This window comes from Hippocampus comes, unplaced genomic scaffold (assembly GCF_001891065.2).
Source record: "Hippocampus comes isolate QL1 unplaced genomic scaffold, H_comes_QL1_v1.1 scaffold62, whole genome shotgun sequence".
Classification (NCBI taxonomy): Eukaryota; Metazoa; Chordata; class Actinopteri; order Syngnathiformes; family Syngnathidae; genus Hippocampus; species Hippocampus comes.
Genome location: NW_017806062.1, coordinates 305,416 through 328,182, shown reverse-complemented (window position 1 = coordinate 328,182; position 22,767 = coordinate 305,416). Strand labels below are relative to the sequence as shown.

General features: G+C 45.9%; 1 protein-coding gene across 2 annotated transcripts in view; it reads left to right on the top strand.

Annotated features, from left to right (window-relative positions):
• The window catches only part of prickle1a (prickle homolog 1a), a 27,698-nt gene extending 5,040 nt beyond the window's left edge, over positions 1-22,658 (top strand). The window contains exons 1-8 of one of the 2 annotated variants that reach the window (XM_019893403.1): positions 10,598-10,830; positions 15,237-15,447; positions 17,100-17,213; positions 18,109-18,246; positions 18,791-18,994; positions 19,193-19,379; positions 20,347-21,213; positions 21,302-22,658. In XM_019893403.1, coding sequence (XP_019748962.1) covers positions 15,253-15,447; positions 17,100-17,213; positions 18,109-18,246; positions 18,791-18,994; positions 19,193-19,379; positions 20,347-21,213; positions 21,302-22,155 — 2,559 coding nt within the window. In that variant the 5' untranslated portion in view covers positions 10,598-10,830; positions 15,237-15,252 and the 3' untranslated portion in view covers positions 22,156-22,658. Of the gene's footprint in view, positions 1-10,597; positions 10,831-15,236; positions 15,448-17,099; positions 17,214-18,108; positions 18,247-18,790; positions 18,995-19,192; positions 19,380-20,346; positions 21,214-21,301 lie in introns of those variants that run through there. The other variant, XM_019893402.1, reaches the window with a different exon arrangement.
• Positions 22,659-22,767: the final 109 nt, after the last annotated feature.

The following is a 22,767-nucleotide window of genomic DNA, read 5'->3' as shown; positions in this document are numbered from 1 at the left end:
GTGCTTGGGTGGGTCGGGAGGGGGTGTGTGGACCTGACGTTTACCGCACGTCGTAATTACGGCGCTAACTATCAGACCACCGCGCCGATGAAAGCGGTCCCCGCCGCACAAACGTCCCACTATCGCCGACATGTTTATGCATGAGCTTTAACAATGCGTGCCCCAACGCGCGCTTCCGCAAAGCTGACTTGTCGCCATTTTTGTCTCGGACAAAGTGAGGAACACGGACTGAGAATCGGGTCAAAAGTGAGCGTTGTAACCTCCCCACCCCCTTCCCTATTAAAATAATGGACAATATTGGCTGTCTCGAACAGGTTTCCCTGAGCAATTAACAGTTTGTGGTCAGATAAGCTGTCCACTGTAGTAACCGCTGGCCCTGAAAGGGTTAAAGAAGTTGTCTGTGAGGGTGTTGACAAAAACAATGGGAAAGGTCGTAGGTAGCAAACACAGACAGGCAGAAAAAAAAGCATTCAATGAGCTTAGTTAGGTCAAAAAAAGGTGACTCACGTAGCAAATTCAACATTTTCCCCCCTTCAAATCTAAATCAGAAAAGGCTCAATGATTGGACGTCTCAAATGATTATTCGAGCGTTGTAACCTCCCCACCCCCTTCCCTATTAAAATAATGGACAATATTGGCTGTCTCGAACAGGTTTCCCTGAGCAATTAACAGTTTGTGGTCAGATAAGCTGTCCACTGTAGTAACCGCTGGCCCTGAAAGGGTTAAAGAAGTTGTCTGTGAGGGTGTTGACAAAAACAATGGGAAAGGTCGTAGGTAGCAAACACAGACAGGCAGAAAAAAAAGCATTCAATGAGCTTAGTTAGGTCAAAAAAAGGTGACTCACGTAGCAAATTCAACATTTTACCCCCTTCTAAGTCAGAAAAGGCTCAATGATAGGACGTCTCAAATGATTATTAAGAGATTTCCCTGTAGCGTGGGGTGTGCTAAAGGTGTTTTTTTTTCCCCCTCCTGGATCTGCTCAGAATATACTCAGGGCGGCTATCGTTAACGTTAAACTTGTTCAGCGTTGACAATTTGGGCCGAGTAATTGTGACTCTGGATTTTGGAAGGGTCACCACAACTTGACCTTCTCAAAAAGGCTTAAAGTAGGATCGGTTAAGCATAGCGTCAAGATAAGTTTCGCTGGAGCGAAATTTGAGCAGAGGGTGTCAAAGGCATCACCACCGGCTTCGGGATGGGCATTAACAAGAAACGTATCAATTTGTCCGGAAAACAACCGAGTCAAAGAGCGTTCTCGGATGCCTTCAAGCAATGGATTCCACCAATTCAGGCCCAACTCAATGTGGGATGTGGGACCACGGAGTAAAACAATCCCAATTTTTTTACTCAAGCGGACGGAAAGCGAATGCAACGACATTCGCCAGGCAGGTTAATTTTATATTGGAGTTATACGGACCCCCAAAAAACAAAACAAAACAAAATATACATTGTTTCATATTTTCTGCCAAAATCAGTGTTAGGAAAAAAAAAATACATAAATGGGTTATCTTCCTGGTTCTTTGAATGTTGATGATTCAGCAAAGGCCCCAACCCCACCCACCATGGCGTCGTCGCAGGGGGTGGAGTCAGTGGGCACGGGCGATAAGAGAAAAAGGTCAGCGGGGTTTAATAATGGACGGACAACAACGATTTCCTGCCAAGACATCGCTTTTGTTTATATGTTATTTTCCCCCCCTAAAACAGCAATTTATTGCACTTTCTTACCGAGGGCAGCACAAGACCATTTTGCCAAATCACATCGTGCTATATTTAACTACGAAAAAAAAATCCTAAAATAACACACAAAAAAAAAAAAACTCCCATACTGGAGTTTTGTGGGAAATTTCTGTTTTAGGGGTGCGTCTCAATTGTGTTTATGCCCCCCACTGGCTTTCCCTTACAAAAATAATCTTTTACCCATCGTTATGAAATCAAATATTTTCAGTTCGCAATGTTTACTTATGTTAAACATGTACGATACCGTATATTTAAAAAAACGGTTTAAAAACTGCATCTTAATAAATATAACCTGTCGATTGTGGTCACATGTCACGCTTAAGTTACACATTGGAGGACAAACGCACAGATGGGTCAATGTTGACCGAGGGGCGACTGAGGACATTTCTGGTGGGTTCGGACGCAAGAAGTCCAACAAGCGCGCAGCGGCTGCGAGTGAGCGGCTGGCTTACAAAGGGACGTTTTTGTTTGCCGTACTCGCGGAGTCTTCCTGCGAGGGGCCGGCCTCCCAAAGAAAACACAAGCACTGGCTCGCCAGATGTGTGTGTGTGTGTGTGTGTGTGTGTGTGTATATTGACACTCAGTGGCCACAATATTAGGTACGCCTACACACTCTAAATGAGGTCCAATTCAAGAGCAGGGTTAAATATACTTGTTTTCCAGCTCTTATTGTGCCAGAGTGCGGTTCACCTTGCGGATTTTTTTTTGGGGGGTGAAATATATCTACTTTTTTTTGTCGTACGAGGTTGACAGAGATGGCTTTTATTGTTTGTTTTTACAGGTTTTTACATAAATACTGTCGAGTATTGAAAAGATGAGGTTTCTGTCTTTCGAACCAAGCCATTAGTCAGACATATGAGGAAGACAGGAGATTGTAGTCACATGTACTGAACAGCCATTACTTGCCAGAAATTCCTGCAACTCCTGAAATGTTGCTGTCGGCCACTTGGCAGCTTCCCTGACCAGTTTTTCGTATGTTTTTGGAGGAACGCCCAGTTCTGTGTCACTGCTTAGCCATTTCCTCCACTTGATGATGGATGGCTGTCATAATTGTGTTTCATGATGGACAGAATTTAATGCCTTGGAAAATATTTTGAAGCCTTGTCCTCATTGATACCTTTGCACAATGACATCCCTCTGACAAAGGCTTTTGAGGTGTCAAATGTGATGTCAGGAAATACGTTTGAGAGGAGCTGAATTTGAATTGGGGTGAATTAGAGACAGTTTAAATCACAGGTGTCAAACTCAAGGCCCGGGGGCTAGATCTGGCCCGCCACATCATTTTATGTGGCCCACGAAAGCAAATCAAACGTGCACTTCCATGATGCTTGATAAAATCTCGACCAAAATTTAAAATCCTCATATTTAATAAATTAGAGAATATTGTAAGCATTTTCTTGTCACCATACCCGTCATGACAGTAACTTAACCAAAAGTAGAGTAAACCGTCATCATTCACTTTTTTAATATGGTTTCAGTCATAACGGCCCTCGAAGGGAAGCAGTAACTAAAATGTGGCCATGACAAAAATTATATATATACTTTTTTTTTGGGGGGGGGTCACTCTATACCACAAATAAATGCAACACATGCCCCCGTGATAAATGGGGGGGGGGGCTCACTGTACTATAGCATGCCATTGATTGACTGGAACATTGCCATGTTTGCGCACCAATGCCGAATGATGGTTGACCTTCTCTATTAGCGTCTCCAAAAATAACTCGCGCCGATGACATCTAATAGGTTCGTTTCTTTCAGAGAGCGCCCAGTAGGCCTGGCATCCTCACTGTGGGAGTGATAAGGCCCACCGGTTGGGTCCGTTTTTTTTTCCATTTCCTCTTAAAACAAACACACACACACACACACACACACACACACACACACACACACACACACACACACACACACACACACAAATGACCTCATGCCTGGAACATTACAGAAGGCCTCATGAGAACTTCAGACTGGATCTCAAAAAACCCGATTACAGTCGACGACTCTGGTGCATGTGCAAGCCAAAGCGCCATCAACCCTTCCCGCGTTATGTTCGTCACGAAGCATTTCCTGTATATGATTCATTTTACATTAAGGAAATACTGTTCGATCAACAGTCTCTTCTGTCATAATTGTAGTTAACAATTGCATAAAAAACACTTTTAGGCTAAAAATAACAATTTTTTGGGGGACAAATTAAGTGAAACTGGATAATTCCTCGCAGCCCCACTGAGGATCTCTCTCGAGGCAGACTGGCGTGCCGCGGCATCCTGGTTGGGAATCACGGCTTGGTCTCATAGTAAGCGCTCAACGCCTTTTGAGTAACTGTATACTGCCCAAAGTTCAGCAGACTAAAGCTGGCCTTACACTTAACGATTTTCACAGTCTCAGACTAAAAAAAAAAAACAAAAGAAAGTGAGAAGGCGTTTCACTGGAGTCACAGTGAGCTCCTGTCACCTCGACTTTTGAATATAAGGCGGTAATCTCGGCCTTCTTTATCCTTGTCTTGGTTTTACAACAGTATCAAAGTTTTTGATATAACAGTCTCAGACTAAAAAAAAAAAACAAAAGAAAGTGAGAAGGCGTTTCACTGGAGTCACAGTGAGCTCCCATCACCTCGACTTTTGAGTATAAGGCGGTAATCTCGGCCTTCTTTTCCTTGTCTTGGTTTTACGACAGTATCAAAGTTTTTGATATTATCACAAATCTTTCGCTCTTTGCGGTGACACAACCAACAACGAACAGATCAGCTCTAACAAAACCGGAAACGGGACACTCACCAAGAGTACGAGTTTGCATTGTGGGGGGAAAAAAAAAAAGGCCGAAGGAATTAAGATGTAATCATGTCAATTCTGCCTCCACAAAATTTACAGTCTCTGTAAAATCTCAGACTTGGCTGTGACTAAAAACTCTTATAACTTCTCTTTTAATGTGTGAGAAGAAAGTTTTCCAAGGGACTTTTCAAAATCTTAAAGTCTGAAGAAAGACTGAACTTGGCAAAACCGCATTCAGGTTTTTGGCTGTGCACTCCCGGAATATGTTGCAACACTCGCGCAAACGCAACGCACTTGCTCTGGAGAACTATGTTGCTTGACAGCTTAACTGTTTCTGTTTGCTGCATTGTTGTATCTGTTTCTAACCTACATCCTCTCGAGGTTAATGAAAACGAGGGCAAGCACGGGTAAGCAAGTTGGGTTTGAACTGCCGCCCGCTTCCCTCCCTCTGTGCAGCGGCACCGGGGCATGCGCTTAATTAGAACGCCGCGAAAAAGACTGCAGCCCGAGTGCTTTCTCCAGGAATGTTAATCATTAGTGGGATCCCGACTGAGAAGCTCTTAACTGTTACAGGCCAGCGCTGGATTCAGCGTTTTTTTTTTGTTTTTTTTTTTTGCCTTTTGAAGCCGCGCCTTTTGAAAACGCTTCCACGTGTGTCCCGAGGATGTCTTTTTCTCTTCCTATAAAGAGTCGCTCATTGTCGTTCTCTGCAGGGACAGATTTTTGGGTTTTTTTTTTCACCATGTGGGGAGAAGGATGTTCAGGGCCAGATGTGTAAGGATTGACTTCTTAACAGCCACGGTCAAAATTTTACACGCAGGTACAAACTATTTCCTGGTCATTGTCGACATCTTGACAGTCAACATAATAAAGCGCGCACACTTTCCGACTCGACCTCACCAAGTTTGTCCAGGAAGACCACACATGACAGGGCTTGTCCCCTTTTGCTCATCCGCCGCTTTTGTCAGCGCGGGTGTGCAGTGTCAGGGCCGTCAGACAGCCACGGGCTTTTGTTGAGTTATAGTGTCCTCAAATAAAGGGGGCTTCCTCCCGTTAACAGCCCCCGGCAGCTCTGGCGCTCCACTTCCCATTGTTCCACAATGAGGTCCCACTTTTACAACTAGGTGAGAGGGTGTCAAATTGAGGATGAAATACAAGCGCCGCCGATCGGGCGTCCCTGCGACGTTTGAGCTGGGCCGATGGACGGATGATGAAACAACAAGTGGCGTGCCGTAATCCAACTTGAGTTTTATGTTATGACAGCACTGTATCGGCCCGCTAGGGGCAGACCTTCGTGGTATCGCGCCATGGCGCTCATCTTGTCTGCTTATTGGTTAAATTAGATTTAAGGCTTCTTTTTTTTTCAGACTGTGGTCTTTTTTTTGGGGGGGGTGAAGAGAAAAAAACTCACTTAGCTGACAGGTCAGCTGTTTTTAAGACACATCACATGGAAGCAGTGACAGCTCCGATGAAGGCGGAAGTGACAGCCGAAACTGTCAGCTAGGTAAGAGTTTTCTCTCCACCACCACAAAAAAAAAAAAAAAAGCCAGTGTCTGGAAAAAAAGAAACGTTGACCCTAATTTGGACCTGTTACATCACATCAGACTTGATCGTCATCCAGTGATTGAATAAGATGTTTTTTCCAAGCATGTTAACATTCTGCTTGAATATAACCATGCTCAGTTGAGACTAGAGATGCCCAATTTTTTTTCCTCCAAAGGGCTGCACACCAAAAAATTGAAGGACACCAGTGACATTTTTCACTGAATTTTCAGTAAACTGCGAAATTGAAGCTGGGTGATGAAGCAAAAAGTCAAAAGATTTTCCAGGATTTGGGGATGCTGGTATCCCACTAGATTTTGTAGTGAGCAGACGCAGAGCCTCAATCGTCACATTCAGAACCAAACCAAGAGCAATCTGTACCGAGATGACCTTGACACAGAGCAGAAAGTGGAGCAACCGCAGCGATCCAGTTATATTTGTTTAAAGGGGCGTGATAGAAATTTTGTGTCTATTTTAGTTGCATAGTTTCTTTGCGTTTGAGCAAATCTATAAAAACTCGATGTAAGCCTGGGATGGGCAACTGGCACCTCCCCGGCCGATGGCACTCTGCATGCTCCTCGGTTAATTATAATTTAAAAAATAAGAAAAACGTTTTTTTTTTCCAAATCCAAAATATTCCTAAAAAAACAAAAACATTCAATAAACATTTTCTGGAACAAAAAGTTTTAGGTGTCAACTGTAGTTTTAAGTTGTAATATCATGACTCACCACTAGATGACAGATATGTACTAGTTGGCCTGTCACATACTTTGCTCTCAACTAAAACATAAGTAGGCCAAATAATTTTTTTGTGGATTTGGAATGATATGCAGGACAATCATTTTACCTTCACAATATTAATATTTTTGAGGGATTTTTTTTCTTTGTTTGTCTTTTTTAATGTACAAAATGAGTTTTCGCACTTAGTATTGGTTTCTTGTTCCGCAGTTTTGTGGATTCCTTAAATGATCATTTTTATGCAAGAGAGTACATTGCACTGAAAAAAAAATACTGTATATGGTTACTTTGTTTGTTTGTTTTTGGGTTGGGCTAGTGGATCTTTTATACATACATTGACAATGTATTATCAAAAAGGAAAATAGAGTAAATGAAGAGCACATATTTGCCACGTATTTTGTTGATATTTAAAATATCAATTTTGCCTTACACCCAGTTCGTTAATTATTTGATGGGACAATCTCAAAAGTTCTGACCTCCTACTTTGCCGATGTCACGTTGTCATTCTTGGGACTGCAAACTAATTGCGAGTCACCAGACTTAACTCCACTTGACTCCTCCGTTGCTTCAAAACACGATCCGTCAACACTCAATCCCACATGACCGAATCTATAATCATGTCTTATTATGCCCGACTAAATACGGAAAATATTTTTCTTTCACGTCTATTATTGCGCCAGCGTAGACCTGCAGTGCATCAAACTGAAAGCGGCTTCTCATAGTTTGTCATGTGACCCCCTCGCCCACTTGAAGACATTTTCCAGAAAAAAATAACAGCATTATCCCCAGTAGGTCCCGGCGACATTATTTTTCTTGCGTTCCAATAAATACACCGTGGTAGTAAAGAGAGCCTGGGGATGGAAGAATCAGCTGTCTGCGGCATCGCGACGAAACAGTAAAAAAAAAGTAGGGGTTACGCCAGGGTTATGGTGCTAACAAGCCTCCAGTCTGACCCGAGTTTGTCGGCCGCAAACCAGCTAAGTCAATATCAAGACGCTGGCTTGCCCCACCGGTTGACCTTTTCCACCCTCTTTTCGAGGCGTAAAAAGGATTGTTGTTACAGTAGAGTGATAGGCTTTTATTGGCCTTTATAACCGAGGCTTTTGTCGGGCCTGTGTCCTGCTAATACCCGTCGGCGAGTCATTTAAACCTGGAGAATGCCCACTTTTTTTATAAGGTGGCTCACACACAAGTGAGAGGCATTCTTCAATGACGGCGAGTTAAAGACTGACCTTCCCTTTGCCCCCTCCGCCGGCCTGGATTTACGACGTGTCTCGGGACTTTAATTTGACTCGTTTGAATAGATTACATTAGGCTTGAACTCTTGCTGCCGTGCCCGTCGTCTACGGATGCTCTCCTCCCGTGAAGGACGTGTTTGGACCGGAGAAGAATGCCGCTTTATCGCCGGGTGTCCCTCCGCGTGACAATCGCCTTCCGCCTTGTCCTGTTATTGTCAGGGCATGCTGGTCATTTGCTTGCTTTTTGATTTTTTTTTACGCCGACAAGAAGGCGCAGACCAGGTGTGAGGTGCCGTTCAGGTTGTTGTGGCTGTGACCGGGGGAATGGGCCGTAAAGCCCCGAGGCGATAGATTTATTGGTCATCTGGTGCTCTCGAAAGGTCACGGGTCAGGGATGCGTGACTTTATATTATTCAACTATCTGAGGTGAACCTTGAACTGTGTCCCGTACCTCTGACAATGGCGCAGTATTTAAGCATGACGTTACGGGGGTTCAACAGATGCTTATGCCGTAAATGACAAGAGGATTTGATTTGGTCATGCAATTGCACACTATAAAAACACCTCACAACAATTGCGACATTTAGAGGGGAAAAAAAAAAAAGATGACCTAAAAGGCAGGTGCTTATGCCGTAAATGACAAGAGGATTTGATTTGGCCATGCAATTGCACACTATAAAAACACCTCACTGCAACTGCGACATTTAGAGGGGGGAAAAAAAAAAAGATGACCTAAAAGGCAGATTTTCATCATCTTTACTTTCATGCACATACGACTCGCCGGGGGTTAACTTCAGCGGACGCTTGATGGTTAAGGATGTTTACTTTCAAACAGTTTCCATTGGTTCCTTTGGGAAATTTCATTTTTCAAAATCCACATATTGCATATTTATCGCCATTATCCACTGCCAGTCAGCTCTTTGTGTTTTTTTTTTTTTTTAATGTCAGTTATATTGTTTACTTACAGTGACTGAAAGACTGAAAGAGCCCCCCGATAGGGAAGGGTGAAGGGGAGACGCCCCCCTGCCTGAGATCATTATTAAAGTCCATTGCCTGACACAAATCCAACTTTGGTAAGTGACTGCTAGGAAGGCTGTTTCCTTGGATTTAACATGTCATTCAAGGCAGGATGCTGTGCTGCCCCGCCCCTTAAAGACGTGCTAATGGTGCGAGGGGGGTGGGTGGGGGTGTGAGTGTTTGGGACGAGCACAAAGGCCTAAAGGTTTGGTGTGAAAGGCCGGCTTGTCCTCGATGGCCTTGGCTGCTTACAATGGCTTTGCAGCTACAGTACGAGCGCCACGCTTTGGGGCTCAAGAACATGGAGTGTGTGTTAACATTCTTAAACGTCATACGCACCTATGAAAAATAAGTTAGCCACTGCTAGCAAGTAACCCTGAAGTGGAAAAATACTTCAACGCATTCGACGCAAACTTTTGGTTTCTCCAAAACCGCCGCAAGTTACAATAAATAAAACGAAAATCTTCAACACACTCTACAAAGCGCGAGGCGAAAAGACGCAACTGTCCAAAGGTTGACCCGAAGCGGTCACTTTTGTTTTCTGAGGCAACAGGAAGGGCCTCATGTTGTGAAATTCCTTCGGAGGTGAAGGAGAGACAGAGGTCAGCTGCAAACTCCCTCAGGAGTTTCACTGGACGGGCAGGTACGTACAGTCTTTTTACGTCTAGAAGCTACACTTCCATGCCTTTGGACGCAATAAAACCAAGCAGGGCATTATTGGTCAATCAGCAGTTCGTTTGACGTAGACAGTGCCCCCCCTAAAAAAAAAATCTGGAAGTAGTCGGGTGTTTTTAATTCCAAATAAGACTTTTATATGTAATACAGAGTTGTGGGGTAGTAGCATGACTGACTGTATTTGTGGTGACCATCCTGTACATTCAAACAATCTTGTGCGCAAGATGGACTCATGCTGATTTTTTCATTGGCCGACAAGGCACTTGTGACTGAGCCCCGCGAACTCTGCCTAGCAACAAGCAACTGCACGAGCATTTCAGGAAATAATTGGAGCAATTGTTGAGTGACACACTAACTCGAATTCTTTTTCGGAGGACATTAGCACTTATTCGATCAACGTTAACCCGTAGGAAATGTGCGTGATAAAAAGCAGACCTTGAGAGGGCATGCTGATGTCCCGTTGGCGTTTTTGGGTTGGTCGAAAATCAAGCCTATCATCAAAAAGTCGCACCGAGCAAAATGCCTTCCTGTGATTAAAGGACATTTTTGCTCACGTGACGAGATCAACCAAATCCCAACTAACATCATCACTCTCCCCTCATCTTTGAATTGCGATAGCATAAAGAAGAATGCCACGCAAAAGCCATTGCAGGTAAGCAAGCGGTCAGTGAGGTAAAACGAGCTCCTGTGTAAGTGACGTGCTCCTCAGGATTCACGTTTCTTTTCCGCCGACTGGCGCTTTTCTCATTTGGGAACCGGTGTTTGAAGTACGAGGGGTGGGTCAACAGGAGGCATTACCATGCTGCGACTGGCTGTTCCGAGGTGAAGGGGCTGGGCCGAGTTTAGGGGGTGGGTGGGGGGTGGAGTGGGAGAGACATGGGTATGGGATGGCCAACTGGTTGCGCTCCTGCATATACACGCACCTCTCACATACCTCCGGTCCTGTGACATGTTGCCGGCACTGTGCCGACTCGTGCTCTGGAATAAGAGTGTTGAGGATCATCATGTGCGGTACCGATCGAGCTGGGGAGTTGCAGAAGAAACTAGGACAGACTGCTTGATAAGATCCCCTTTTCCTGCTTAAGGAAGGAGTCGGAGAGCTGGCCTGAACTGAGGTAAGAGAAATGACAGATGACTGTGTGAGCTCAAGAGATTCTCAGTTTCGGTTGGGGCGACGGGAAAAGAGAAAACAGTAAAGTGAGGAGTGCAGTACTTGCATGTTCATAAAGGACATGTACCATGCTCATTTCCCACATCAGGAAATTCTTTTATAAGGAAGGATTGGACAGCGCAAATATGATTCCTTACGAGAGAATATTTACTGTAAAGTGAACAAGTCTCTTCAAGCATTCCTTTGAGGTTGGGTCAAAGGTTCTAGTCTCTAGTTCTGGGCAGTCCAAAGTGAATCGACTGGGATGAAGTGATGGCAGCATATGTGTGTCTTCATTCATCCTGTCCGGGACATGCAGGTGGTCTCTCTGGTTGGGATGACACTCCCATCCATTTGGTCTTGGAAAATCACTCCCCTGACCACAAAAAGGGTCAGACCAAACAGTCTGTCTGGTCCCCTGGTCAGGCCATTTCGAATTGTTATTCTGGAATGTTCGGGTATACACAATGATGCAACCGTCTTTGAATTCTTCCAGTTTGCAAAGCTTTTTCCCCACCATGGCAACAAGAGCGACGTGTTGACAGGCTGCCGCGTTTGTGCCGTGACCTGTTTATTTACCCCGAGTATATAAATATGTTGTCAGATGCAGAAAGCAGAATTGTCCAAGATCAAACTCTGGAACGTTGTGAACCGAAAATCAAGTTTTCTTTGTCAAGTAGAGCCTTGCATTGCTGAGCTGGTAGGAGCCAAGTTAAACATGCCGGGCCGGTCCAAACTGACTGAGAGCACTGTGTTGGCTTGTGCGCACGTCCATCACACTTCCTTGCCGAGCATAGACAGTGATTCAGACCAGAAGCTGCTTATTTATCCTGCGCAGCCCTCCTGAAGCTTGTTTAGCCAATGCTTCGGGTGTCTGGACATCACATGACTTGGAGTTAGGGTGTTGTGCTAAATACTCGCCAAAGGGGGGCAGTTCTATTTATTGGTGCGACACAGGATGAGGTCCTATGAGCGGTTTGAGCGTTAAAAAAAAATAAAAATAAGAGAACACATGATGCGTTGAAGAGCGAAATGGGCGTTTTGTTCATTCGGTTCAGAAGCGGCGCGTTTGTTTTTCAGGAGTTTAATGCCTTCAAATGTTGTTGGATGTACCGCAGGACATTTGTGATGAGTTTCCATCACTCCAACTATTTTAACTTCAAACTTCACCCCCCCCCACCCCTTTCCCCCACCCCATCCCCCATTTCTTCTGTCAGTCAGATATGCAGGCTAGCAGCATCCAAAGCCATGTTAACAAGCAACTTTACAAAAGAGCCGAGAGGCTGTTAACATTCAGGACGGCAGGGGTCTGGCTAGTGTGGTTGGAGGGTGGCAGTTCAGGGGTAGGGGTGGGGGTGGGGTGTGCTTTGGTGATGCTCCGCGGGTGAGAAGGTGGGAGTTTAAAACTAATGACAGAAAACATAGACCCCTTGTTCACCCGGGCGGAGGGGAAGTTTAAAAGCCAACGCAAGTGATGAGTCAGTGAGTTGGCAAGTCAACCCGAGCGCGGCCAAGTTAGCTGGCTCGGTGCTTCTGTCATTCAACGAAGCGTTGGAGGCTAAAGCGAGAGGAAATGAGCTGCATGACAACTCATGGAAAAATTAGCATGTGAGCAGATGTGCTTGTATAAGAAAAGAAGGGGGCTTTGACTAACACCGATGCCAAACATCCTGTCGTGTGATTTGAGCTTCAAGTCGGGCAAATCCTGAGAATCCGGTTTTCGTCTGTGCGAAACAACCTCAACGTCTTAATGAAGCGCATGGCTGAACGTGTGAGCGGACAGGCCTATAGTTAGCTCCCCACTCGCTGTTCTCCAGCATGCCTGCATTTTTTTGTAGGTTATTTTGGTCTAATTTGCAAGTCAATGGGGGGGTGAGCGGAAAAAGGGACTATCTTTCTTCCCTTCTCAGAGGACAGGTTATCTGCCTTGGTGGACCTTAAGTGTCATCTAGGAGATAACGCGGCACATCTTCGGGAGGGGACGAACAAAAACAAACAAAGACGAAATGGGAGATGAAAAAAAATGCTCTTGATGGAACAAGCCACCATCGAATTCCTCAAGAAAGGCGCCAGTCGTTGAGGGCATCAGAGGTGATTAATGGGAGATGTCATAAAAGCCAAGGTGTCTGACTTGACATTTTGTGCTGCAGTCACATTTTCAAAACTGGATTGGCCGTCAGTGGAGAGCAGACCTCAAAACCGAGGCAGTCACATCAGTTTCTTCTAGATTTTACCTCCTAGCTCCACAAATAGTGTACTAATGTATCAAAGAGTTAAAATGGTAGCTTTCTTATTCATATTCGGTAACACGGGTCAAAAGGCCTCACAATAAGGCGGCTATTTCATGTGTTTGTCATGTTATGAGATGTAAATGAACTCGTTCGTACCGGATACCAGAATTTCCCAGAGAACCAATGAAGTACTGTACCAACCTACCGAATACTGCATACTCGCGGCCAACTTCCAAACAAATGAAGACGACCACCCTATCTGCAGTCTTTTATGAAATCTGACTGTTTTTTTTTTTTTCCATTGACGCAAAATCATTTTATCCGGAATTGCGACTCGCCCAAAGACGCCTGGGACAGGCTCTACATTACATGCGACTCTAGTGAGGATAATTAGTGCAGAAAATGGATGAGCGTATGGAATTACAAGAAGCTTCATTTGTCTCTAATCTTGATCCATCCTTCTCCATCGTTTTCGGATAACTTTGGGAGCACGCTGACATTATCGATTAGGCTCACCTCTGACGCCCTTTGACCGAGGAAGCCTGAGTGAGAAATGTCAGGTCGCAGAGAAGAGTTATTTTGAAATGCCTAATCAAGTCTAGGAGGGTCTGGCGTGCGGCTATCTAAGAGCACATCACCATAAATGAGAAAGAGGGAATAAATAAGTACGTCGAGTCGACAGGCTGTTTATGACTTTAAAGCCGGTATCCATGTTTTGTATAAATGTGAGCATACCCCTAGTCGGCGGTGTATATCACTTTATCTTCAGGACTCTTCAACGATCACGTCTGTGTTCAAAGGCTGTGTTCGAGTGTGCCTGGTTTTGTCAGCTGTCCTGCCGCGGCCTCGGGTGCCCTTGTCGGCCATATGTGGGGGTAGAGGGAGGGAGAAGTAAGGGCGTTGTCAAGGGCCCAGGTTGCCGGTCACCGGCCGCACTCCTATTTGATCTCAGCTAGAGCTCTTTGGTCTTTGAAGAACGGCCACAACTGGACATAACGTTCTTCCATCGCATGTGTGTCTTCGTGAAGCTTCATTCAGTGCACCCAACTATCAATTGAGATGATCATCACCTAACTAACAGAAACACGACTGTGTAGTCTGATGCCTGCATGGAAGTTCTACACCACTGCTAACTCGAAGTACAACCATTTAGAAACGTGCTCTTGGTTGTGCTTAAAGGCTCAGGTTTATCACGACATACTTCAGCATTGCAGCCACGGATCAAAATCTCATCAGACTTTGGTCTATTTTCAACCGTCACCAAATCGACATCAAAATTAAAAGACACCAGATCTCATTTCAACGTTGCACCAACAAGACAAAAGATGGAATTCAATGGCTCTTTTGTACCTGATCTATTGGTCTATTTATGTCAACCGCACAGTCGAGCCGTGCTTGTAAAAATAGTGCGCAAGGCCACCCGCTGCAGTAAACACTGCAGGCGTTTGATCTCCCTTCCAGATTTTTCCCTCCGTGACACCGTCGCTATCCGTCGAGCCTTCTTTCCTCGCTTCACCTGCCTGCCACTTCTGTGTCCGTTCGCGAGATGAAAGGACGGATCAGACAGTGGCTGCAGCAGGTTGGAAAACAAACAGCCGCGAGCAAAAGCAGAGATGAAGGGAGAGAAACTGGCCTTGCGGACATTCCCCATATGGTGGCCTTGTCCCATTGTCAGGCCGGTGTTTAGACAGACCCCAGGCTCGACTGATTGAGCTGGTGCGGGTCACTTGCGGCGGCCTCTCTTGAGACATAGAAGGACACAGAGCCAGTGAATTGTTCTCCCTTTTAGGTTGCAGTACAGTGGAAAAGACGGAACACAACATCGGGCACAACTGCAAATAAATGTTCTTTGGACTGCAGTCCTACCCACGAACAAAACAAATTCTTGGTAGCGTAACAGCCAGTTTCCAACGTCCCTGGGCTGAACGATTTGGAATTCTTCCAAAGAGGTCAGTTCCACAACAACCAACAATTCCAATAACGAAGGCTGTTAAATGAATACCACTCTGAAAGTGTCACTACAAACCGAGAGAAGAGATGCAAACCAGGAAACGCTTCCCTAGATGCCGGAAGGTGCCTTGTCAGAAAATCAATGGTTTGATTCTCGGACCTCACGGATTGTTCACCTTCTTCTGTCTAGTAAAAAGGGGCATCTGATGAGCCTGGCAGGTGCAGCAGTGGCGGCGTCAGCAGCCGGCCTTCAAGGCGGGGCACGCCAGCGAGACTTGATCATGGAGCAAAAAGTCAGCAAACTGACATCCGGCTTCCAGCGCAGTTCTACCTCGGACGACGACTCCGGCTGCGCACTGGAGGAGTACGCCTGGGTGCCACCTGGCCTTCGGCCTGAGCAGGTGAGGCTAATCAAATAACGGTTTCTGAATTCTTCAGTCAGCTAATCTATATGCGGCACTACTGTCGATAGGCAGCCATCTATTTATAGACTTCTTGGGGGGTGGGAGTCCACCCCAGTCCAAAATGACAATTATTGATCAATTCTCACATAAAATGTCATTGCGAATGTGAAAATGAAGGGATTTGTAAGTACTGCATACATTTGTGTGGATCAGTCCAGACATCAGCGCCCTGAAAAATGATGTATCCTCTTGACAGAGATTAAAAACAGCCTTGACCTCGTTCTAACGTCCCGCCAGGTTTCTGCTTGGCCCTCATTAGTGGCACTCGGCAAGTTAAACACGTGTCGCTGCGGATTCAAACCCATGAACAACAATCTGTCGAAAAGCCCTGGCGGGTCATGCTTTGAGGCGAGCTTGTTGGTCTACCTCACATCCACTAACAGACAGGATGTCTAGTTTTTATTTACGAACTGTGCTCTGGTCAAGTCTGCTTGTGATTATCGGAGATCTGTTTTGGAGGACTTAGCGGGTCCAGCAGGATCGGGAATTTGGTGGGGTTGGGGGTGGGGGGTGGTGGCGCGTTTTAACAAGCCTTTTCCTCCGCAAACACAAATACAAGCAAGGGCAGTTAGTCAAGCCCAGAGGGCAGCCGGTGCAATTTGGCATATTTCCGAAACCCGCCTGTGCGTTTCTCTCTTCTCCGAGTTTCTCGTTTAACTAACTTCATCCTGCTTTGGCTCTCAAACCACACACATGGAAGCAAATAAGTGGGTGATGGGCCCGAGGAGAAGGGGTTCACAGACCGAGAGCAATCCATTGGCTTTTGTTTGCCCAACGCATGGGTCAACTGTAATGTCTTTGTTTACTGCCACCCTTGCCTTTAATGGTGCATTATGGGTCATCGTTATGGTAAAGAAACACATAGCTGCCTATTCCGCAGCCCCTGGGGAGGTGGATGAGGGGGGTAGTGGCAGCATCAAAATGTGCATAATTTATGATGGAGATGAGGGGGTGGGGTGGGGGGGGCAATGTTGAGGTTGATTGTCAGGGTAAATTGCCGTGGCTCCCCCCACCCTTGCCTTTAATGGTGCATTATGGGTCATCGTTATGGTAAAGAAACACATAGCTGCCTATTCCGCAGCCCCTGGGGAGGTGGATGAGGGGGGTAGTGGCAGCATCAAAATGTGCATAATTTATGATGGAGATGAGGGGGTGGGGTGGGGGGGGGGCAATGTTGAGGTTGATTGTCAGGGTAAATTGCCGTGGCTCCCCTTCTTTAGACGGCCCGAACTACAGGAAGCCCCCCAAACACATAACACCAGCACGTCCCACCTCTTTATCTGGCGGGCTGTAACGGCCCCTCCCTCATAAAGTTTACTCACCAAGTAGTCAAACCCAAAGGTCAAAGTGCCACCGCGACAGGCTGCTTTGTCCGGTCCCTATAGAGACAAGCTTATGATTGTTAAAAAACAACATCGTGATTTGACCTACTGAACCATAAGGACTGTTAAGAGTGTGGATTTATGAGGGGAAAAACGTTCACAGAGAAGACATTCTACAACAGCTCATGTGGAACATATTTCTGACTCCGTTTGAGTGAAATATTTTGCAGCTATTTATTGGTAATACCGATATAATAAATTCCTTAGGTCCAACTGTACTTCTCCTGCCTGCCCGAGGATAAGATTCCCTATGTAAACAGTCCGGGAGAGAAGTTTCGAATAAAGCAGCTACTCAATCAACTACCGCCGCATGATAATGAGGTAAGCACTCATCGACTGCACCTTCAGCGCAACCGTTACCGTCTCAAAAGTGCTCACTTTTGACTAACGCGACCGTTGGCATGAATTTACCGATACTGTGGCACCTTGAGAAGTTCAACTGGTGAGCACGTTCCGTATTTTCCGCATTAAAAGTCGCACCTAAAAGCCTTCCATTTTCTGAAAAGCTCACAGCGCACCTTAAAAGCCGATGCACCTTGTGTATGGTCATTACAGTAATATTTCGACCCAAAAGGGCTCCTTGCTCAAGACAGGCTGACGAGTTTCGAATGTATCTTGATAATATTCGAAACGACTGAGTGTAGTTCTGCAGCGATGTCCCTTGCCCTCCTGGTTGACATCCTGCTGTGGGATTGTGGTCACACCATCTTGTAGACATCTTGTAGTGTGGGCACAATGCAACATTTGACTGGATGCTTTTATGATGTTTGGCAGGGGGCTGGGGCAGCTGAATTCCTGTCATAGCGGTGGGTTTTTACAAGAACGGCTCAGCAGGGGAGAGGGACCCTGATTGTAAGAGGCTTTTTGTGATGCCACCAACACTGTCGTGGCACAGCGCGCTCCCACTCAGCTCGTTCTTTTCCTTTGTGGCCGGCTTTCTCGATTTCATTCTAAACAGAGGCCCTTGTTTGTGTAAACATCTGCTTTGCCCCTTGTTAAGTCCTTGGAAAAGATCAAGAGGGCTTGTTGTAAAAAAATCAGGTTGTCAATCAGGGCCAGTGGGTGGAGATGTAATAGGGGAGTAGGAAGGGCAAGCTCGGGTCAAGAGTTGCTTTTGTTCACGTTGAAATTTACAACCCCGTGCTCTTAACTAACATTTAACCCATTAGAACAAATTGTCCGATGTATAACTCAGAATGGTCTCATTCATCGCCAGATTCGTTACTGCCAGTCTCTCAGTGAGGAGGAGAAGAAGGAGCTACAAATGTTCAGTGTCCAGAGGAAGAAGGAAGCCCTGGGGAGGGGCGCACCCAAAGTGCTGCCCCGCAGTCGCCTGAACAGCATTTGTGAGCATGTACGTACTAAAGTGGATCCCAGGAGAACCCAAGTCCACTCACTGGCCTCTCGGAATAATTGAATTCATAAGCATTCGATATCAATGTCATTTTAAAGATGCATCATAAAACATGCCGGAGGATGAAATTTTAGTCTGAATGTCTGAGTTATTTGTGCTCAAATAAAGAGTATCATCTTCACATTTAGGACAACTTGGATACCAACATGCGAGCTAAATTAGCAGCTGATGTCTTTTCGTTTCAGCACAGTGTTCTTCTGAGTATTTAACAATCAACACTGCTTCGGCCATCAGGGGATCATAAAACTTGTCCAAACAGCCTTGGCCGAGCTTTCCTTGGAGATTGCGTCGCTTTTATATCCTATTCACAGTGGTTGCGGCCGTTTAGATGTTAGCTGTGACCGATGACATTATGGCCAGAAATCAGAAGAGGCAGCTGTTTTTTCAATATTCAATACGAGAATTCTAAATTTGTATTTGATCGTATCTCCGTTCAATCTTCACGTTATTTGTGAAAGAAGTAATGATGTGTGCATATTTGCAGTGCGGTGAGAATATCAACGGTGGAGAAATGGCAGTGTTCGCAGCCCGGTCGGGCCCTGCATTGTGCTGGCACCCGGCGTGCTTTGCTTGCTCCACATGCAGTGAACTTCTGGTGGATTTGATATACTTCTACCATAATGGGAAGATCCACTGTGGAAGGCACCACGCTGAGCTCCTCAAACCGCGCTGCTCAGCCTGCGATGAGGTACAACCACAACGCGACAACCTTAGGGGGAACTCCACCTAATTTTAATGTCCCGAAACGATTGGAAATAGTAATTTCGGTTTATTGCCACAATGACTGTCCAGGTGACCTCCGCTAGATGCGGGGGACAAAGGGACCGCGCCGGCCAGCGAAGAGCCAATAAACCCAAAAACGTACTTGTACATATTTGCCTTCCAGATCATTTTTGCTGATGAGTGCACAGAGGCGGAGGGGCGTCACTGGCACATGAAGCACTTTGCCTGTTTTGAATGCGAAACCATCCTGGGGGGCCAGCGTTATATCATGAAGGACGGGCGCCCCTACTGCTGTGGATGCTTCGAGTCTCTGTACGCAGAGTACTGTGAGGCATGTGGAGAACATATTGGTAAGACTCGAAAGGCAACCATCTTTTCTTTTATCTTCTTAATGAAAACTCTGTAGTGTTTCGGACGATGTGCCGAAGGAGCAGTGGTTTGTCTGTCTGGCATTCACACAATTACCTTTGGTGAAAGCAAAGTCGCTGTCAGGACTGAATCGCGCCATAGAGTGGTAACGCTACTTACGAAATTAACTGGTTCTGGAAGAAATTTCTTAACTAGAACATTTTCTAAGTAGAGACGCGTTTTCCATGTAAATGCCCATGTTTCCGAAAGCATAAAAATGCATCAAAACATGGAACTAATACTTGTTACAATTAGATTATTGCACAAAAAAATGAGAGCTGCGCATAATGTAAAAAACAAAGAATAAAGAATAAAAATGATGGTCAATTAACTTTTAACTGTGCCCTCATCGTTTTTTGCCCTCTTTAGTCCATGTTCTCTCTCAGAAGTGGTTTTTACCTGGCGTTGTGTCAAGAACTGATTCAAGGACGCTTGCTTTTGTCGGCTTTTAACAATCCTTCGAAAATGTCCAAGACAAACATCAGCACAGTGAGCGATCGCCCGACTGATGAACACTTTTTCTGGGTGATTCATATTTGCGTAAAACCATCGGAACACCTCATGGCCTGAGGGGCGAATGACGAGGATGCTGCTTCGACACATATTTCTCTATCTACACACATAGACACATATGGTAGAAGACCCTTTTAGCCAATGGGATGCCAGGAAGATGCTTGGTAATATCCAATAGCAGAGCAGCTATAAGTATGTTGCGTTCAGGAAAGTCGGAGCTGCGACTAGCAGCCCATCCTATATTTTTACCTTTCGGATCTTGAAATTTCTTTCGTAACAAGAAGCAATATTTTCCTGTTGAGACGTTTCATAACTTGAAAATTTCGTATGAAGAGATGTTTGTAAGTAGAGGTACCACTGTATTTGCAATCCATTGAACAATTCTCTCCTTTCCAGGTGTTGACAATGCTCAGATGACCTACGACGGTCTCCACTGGCACGCCACTGAAAGCTGTTTCAGCTGTGCCCAGTGTAAAAGCTCTCTCATGGGCTGCCCCTTCCTGCCACACCAGGGTCGGATCTACTGCTCGAAGGCATGCAGCCTCGGCGAGGATGTGCATGCCTCAGACTCCTCCGACTCTGCCTTCCAGTCGGCACGCTCCCGCGAGTCGCGTCGCAGCGTCCGCATGGGCAAGAGCAGCCGATCGGCCGACCAGTGCCGTCAGTCGCTCCTTTTCTCGCCGTCGGTCAACTACAAGTTTCCTGGATTGAGTGGAAACCCTGACGACACCGTGACCAACAAGCTCACCCACATGAACTTATCAGACGAGCATTTCTGGAGGGCGCGCACTGAGGAGACTGATGCCCCCGAGGATCAGGAGGAAGAGTGGGCGGAACATGAAGACTATATGACTCAGTTACTCTTAAAATTTGGGGAAAACGGGGTCTTCAGACAAGCCAGTGACTCCAGACCCACAGATTTTTGGGTTGCAGATAGAGATGCCAAGTCCAAACAGGAATCATTCAAAGTTGGAAGCAGTGGTGGAGAAGGAAGAGGCAGCCTGGCCAGCAAGAAGTACCAGGCCGACATGTACTGGGCCCAGTCACAAGACGGGCTAGGGGACTCAGCCTACGGTAGTCACCCGGGTCCCGCAAGCAGCAGGAAGATCCAAGAGCTTGAGCTGGACCACGGAGGTGGCGCAAGTCTGGAAGATGAGTCGCAGTGGTACCGTGGCTCTTTGGAGTGCATAACAGACGAGTTCAAGAAGAAGGATCAGAGTGTCCGAGACTCGATGGACTCACTGGCCCTCTCCAATATTACTGGTAAGCAGCAATATAGGTCCATTTTTATATCTCGATGGAATAATCAGATTCTGTGCAGGATTGTTCAAAATCCATGTCTCTTTTTCAGGAACTTCTGTTGACGGTGACAGTAAAGACAGACCTTTGGTGTATTCCATGCAAGGTTTCCACGTGCTCGAGACAGAGGACTGTGAGAAAACAAGTAACATGGGGACCCTCAACTCCTCTATGTTGCACAGGAGTACAAATTCATTGAAGAGCCTTGTATCCGAGCAGGAAGCGGAGGAAAATGTTGCCGAAGAAGAGGTGACACATCTCCCGGAGGACAGACCAAAACCACACGTCCCTGCCCTAAGGAGGACACGTTCACAAGCTCGACAGCAGCAAGTGAAATTCTCCGATGACGTGTTAGACCGTTATAGTGATCTCCAGGTGCGACAGCCCCCGATGAGTGAACGAACCCGTCGCAGAGTCTTCCACTTTGAAGAGAAGGGCCAGGAAAATCACTCTGGGCGCAGCCATCACCATCACAGGAGGCGACGTAGCCGCAAGTCTCGCTCTGACAACGCTCTTAACCTTTTGCCAAAAGAGCGGGCCCAAATGGGCTACGGAATGGACCACAGACGGAATGCACAGGGCCCAAGAATGGATCCCGGTTTCCATGGACACCCGCCGGCTGGCACCATGTCAGATTACAAGATTCAGGGCTCAGCCATGGGCAGGTTCTTCGATCTGTGTGGGGAGGATGACGATTGGTGCTCTACATGCTCATCATCATCTTCTGATTCGGAGGAGGAGGGCTTTTTCCTAGGTCAGCCCATCCCCCAGCCAAGGCCACTTAGACACTACTACACTGAAGACTTGCCCAGCCCTGTGGCAGGCATGTCTCCACTCCCCTATGGCCAACGGACTAAATCCAAAAAGAAGAAAGGGCATAAGGGTAAAAACTGTATTATTTCATAGGCTTTATTCTCTGCTTTGGGTTATCCAACATCTGCTCCTGTAAAAACAGTGAGACTGTGTTCCACTAAATGCTTGTTCTATATACGATCTGATTTGCAAGTGTGCGCTTTAGTGGCATTACTTGCTGGTAAATTCAGTCAGTATTTGAGAGTAATGCAGATTAATAAACATGATCTACAAACCCAATGCCAGTGAAGTTGGGATGTTGTGTTCAGCATAAATAAAAAGAGAATACAATGACTTGCAAATCATGTTCAATCCATCTTTAATTAAAAACACTACAAAGGCAAAGCTGGTTAAGGTCAAAATTGATCAACTTTATTTTTGGAAAATAATCATGAGAATTGAATTTCATATTTTATGGCTGCAAGAAGTTCCAAAAAAGACTGAGAAAGTTGAGGAATGCTCATCCTGCAAGTGGGAACAGGTGGGTGCAATGGTTCCCTGAATTTCTCAGTCAGTTTGGGGCTACTTAAGTGCAACTTAAAACTCAACTAAGCAAAGCAAAAGCCATTCATCAACAACACCCAGAAACGCAGGCGGCTTCTGTGGGCCTCAGCTCATCTAAGATGGACTGATGCAAAGTGGAAAAGTGTTCTGTGGTCTGACAAG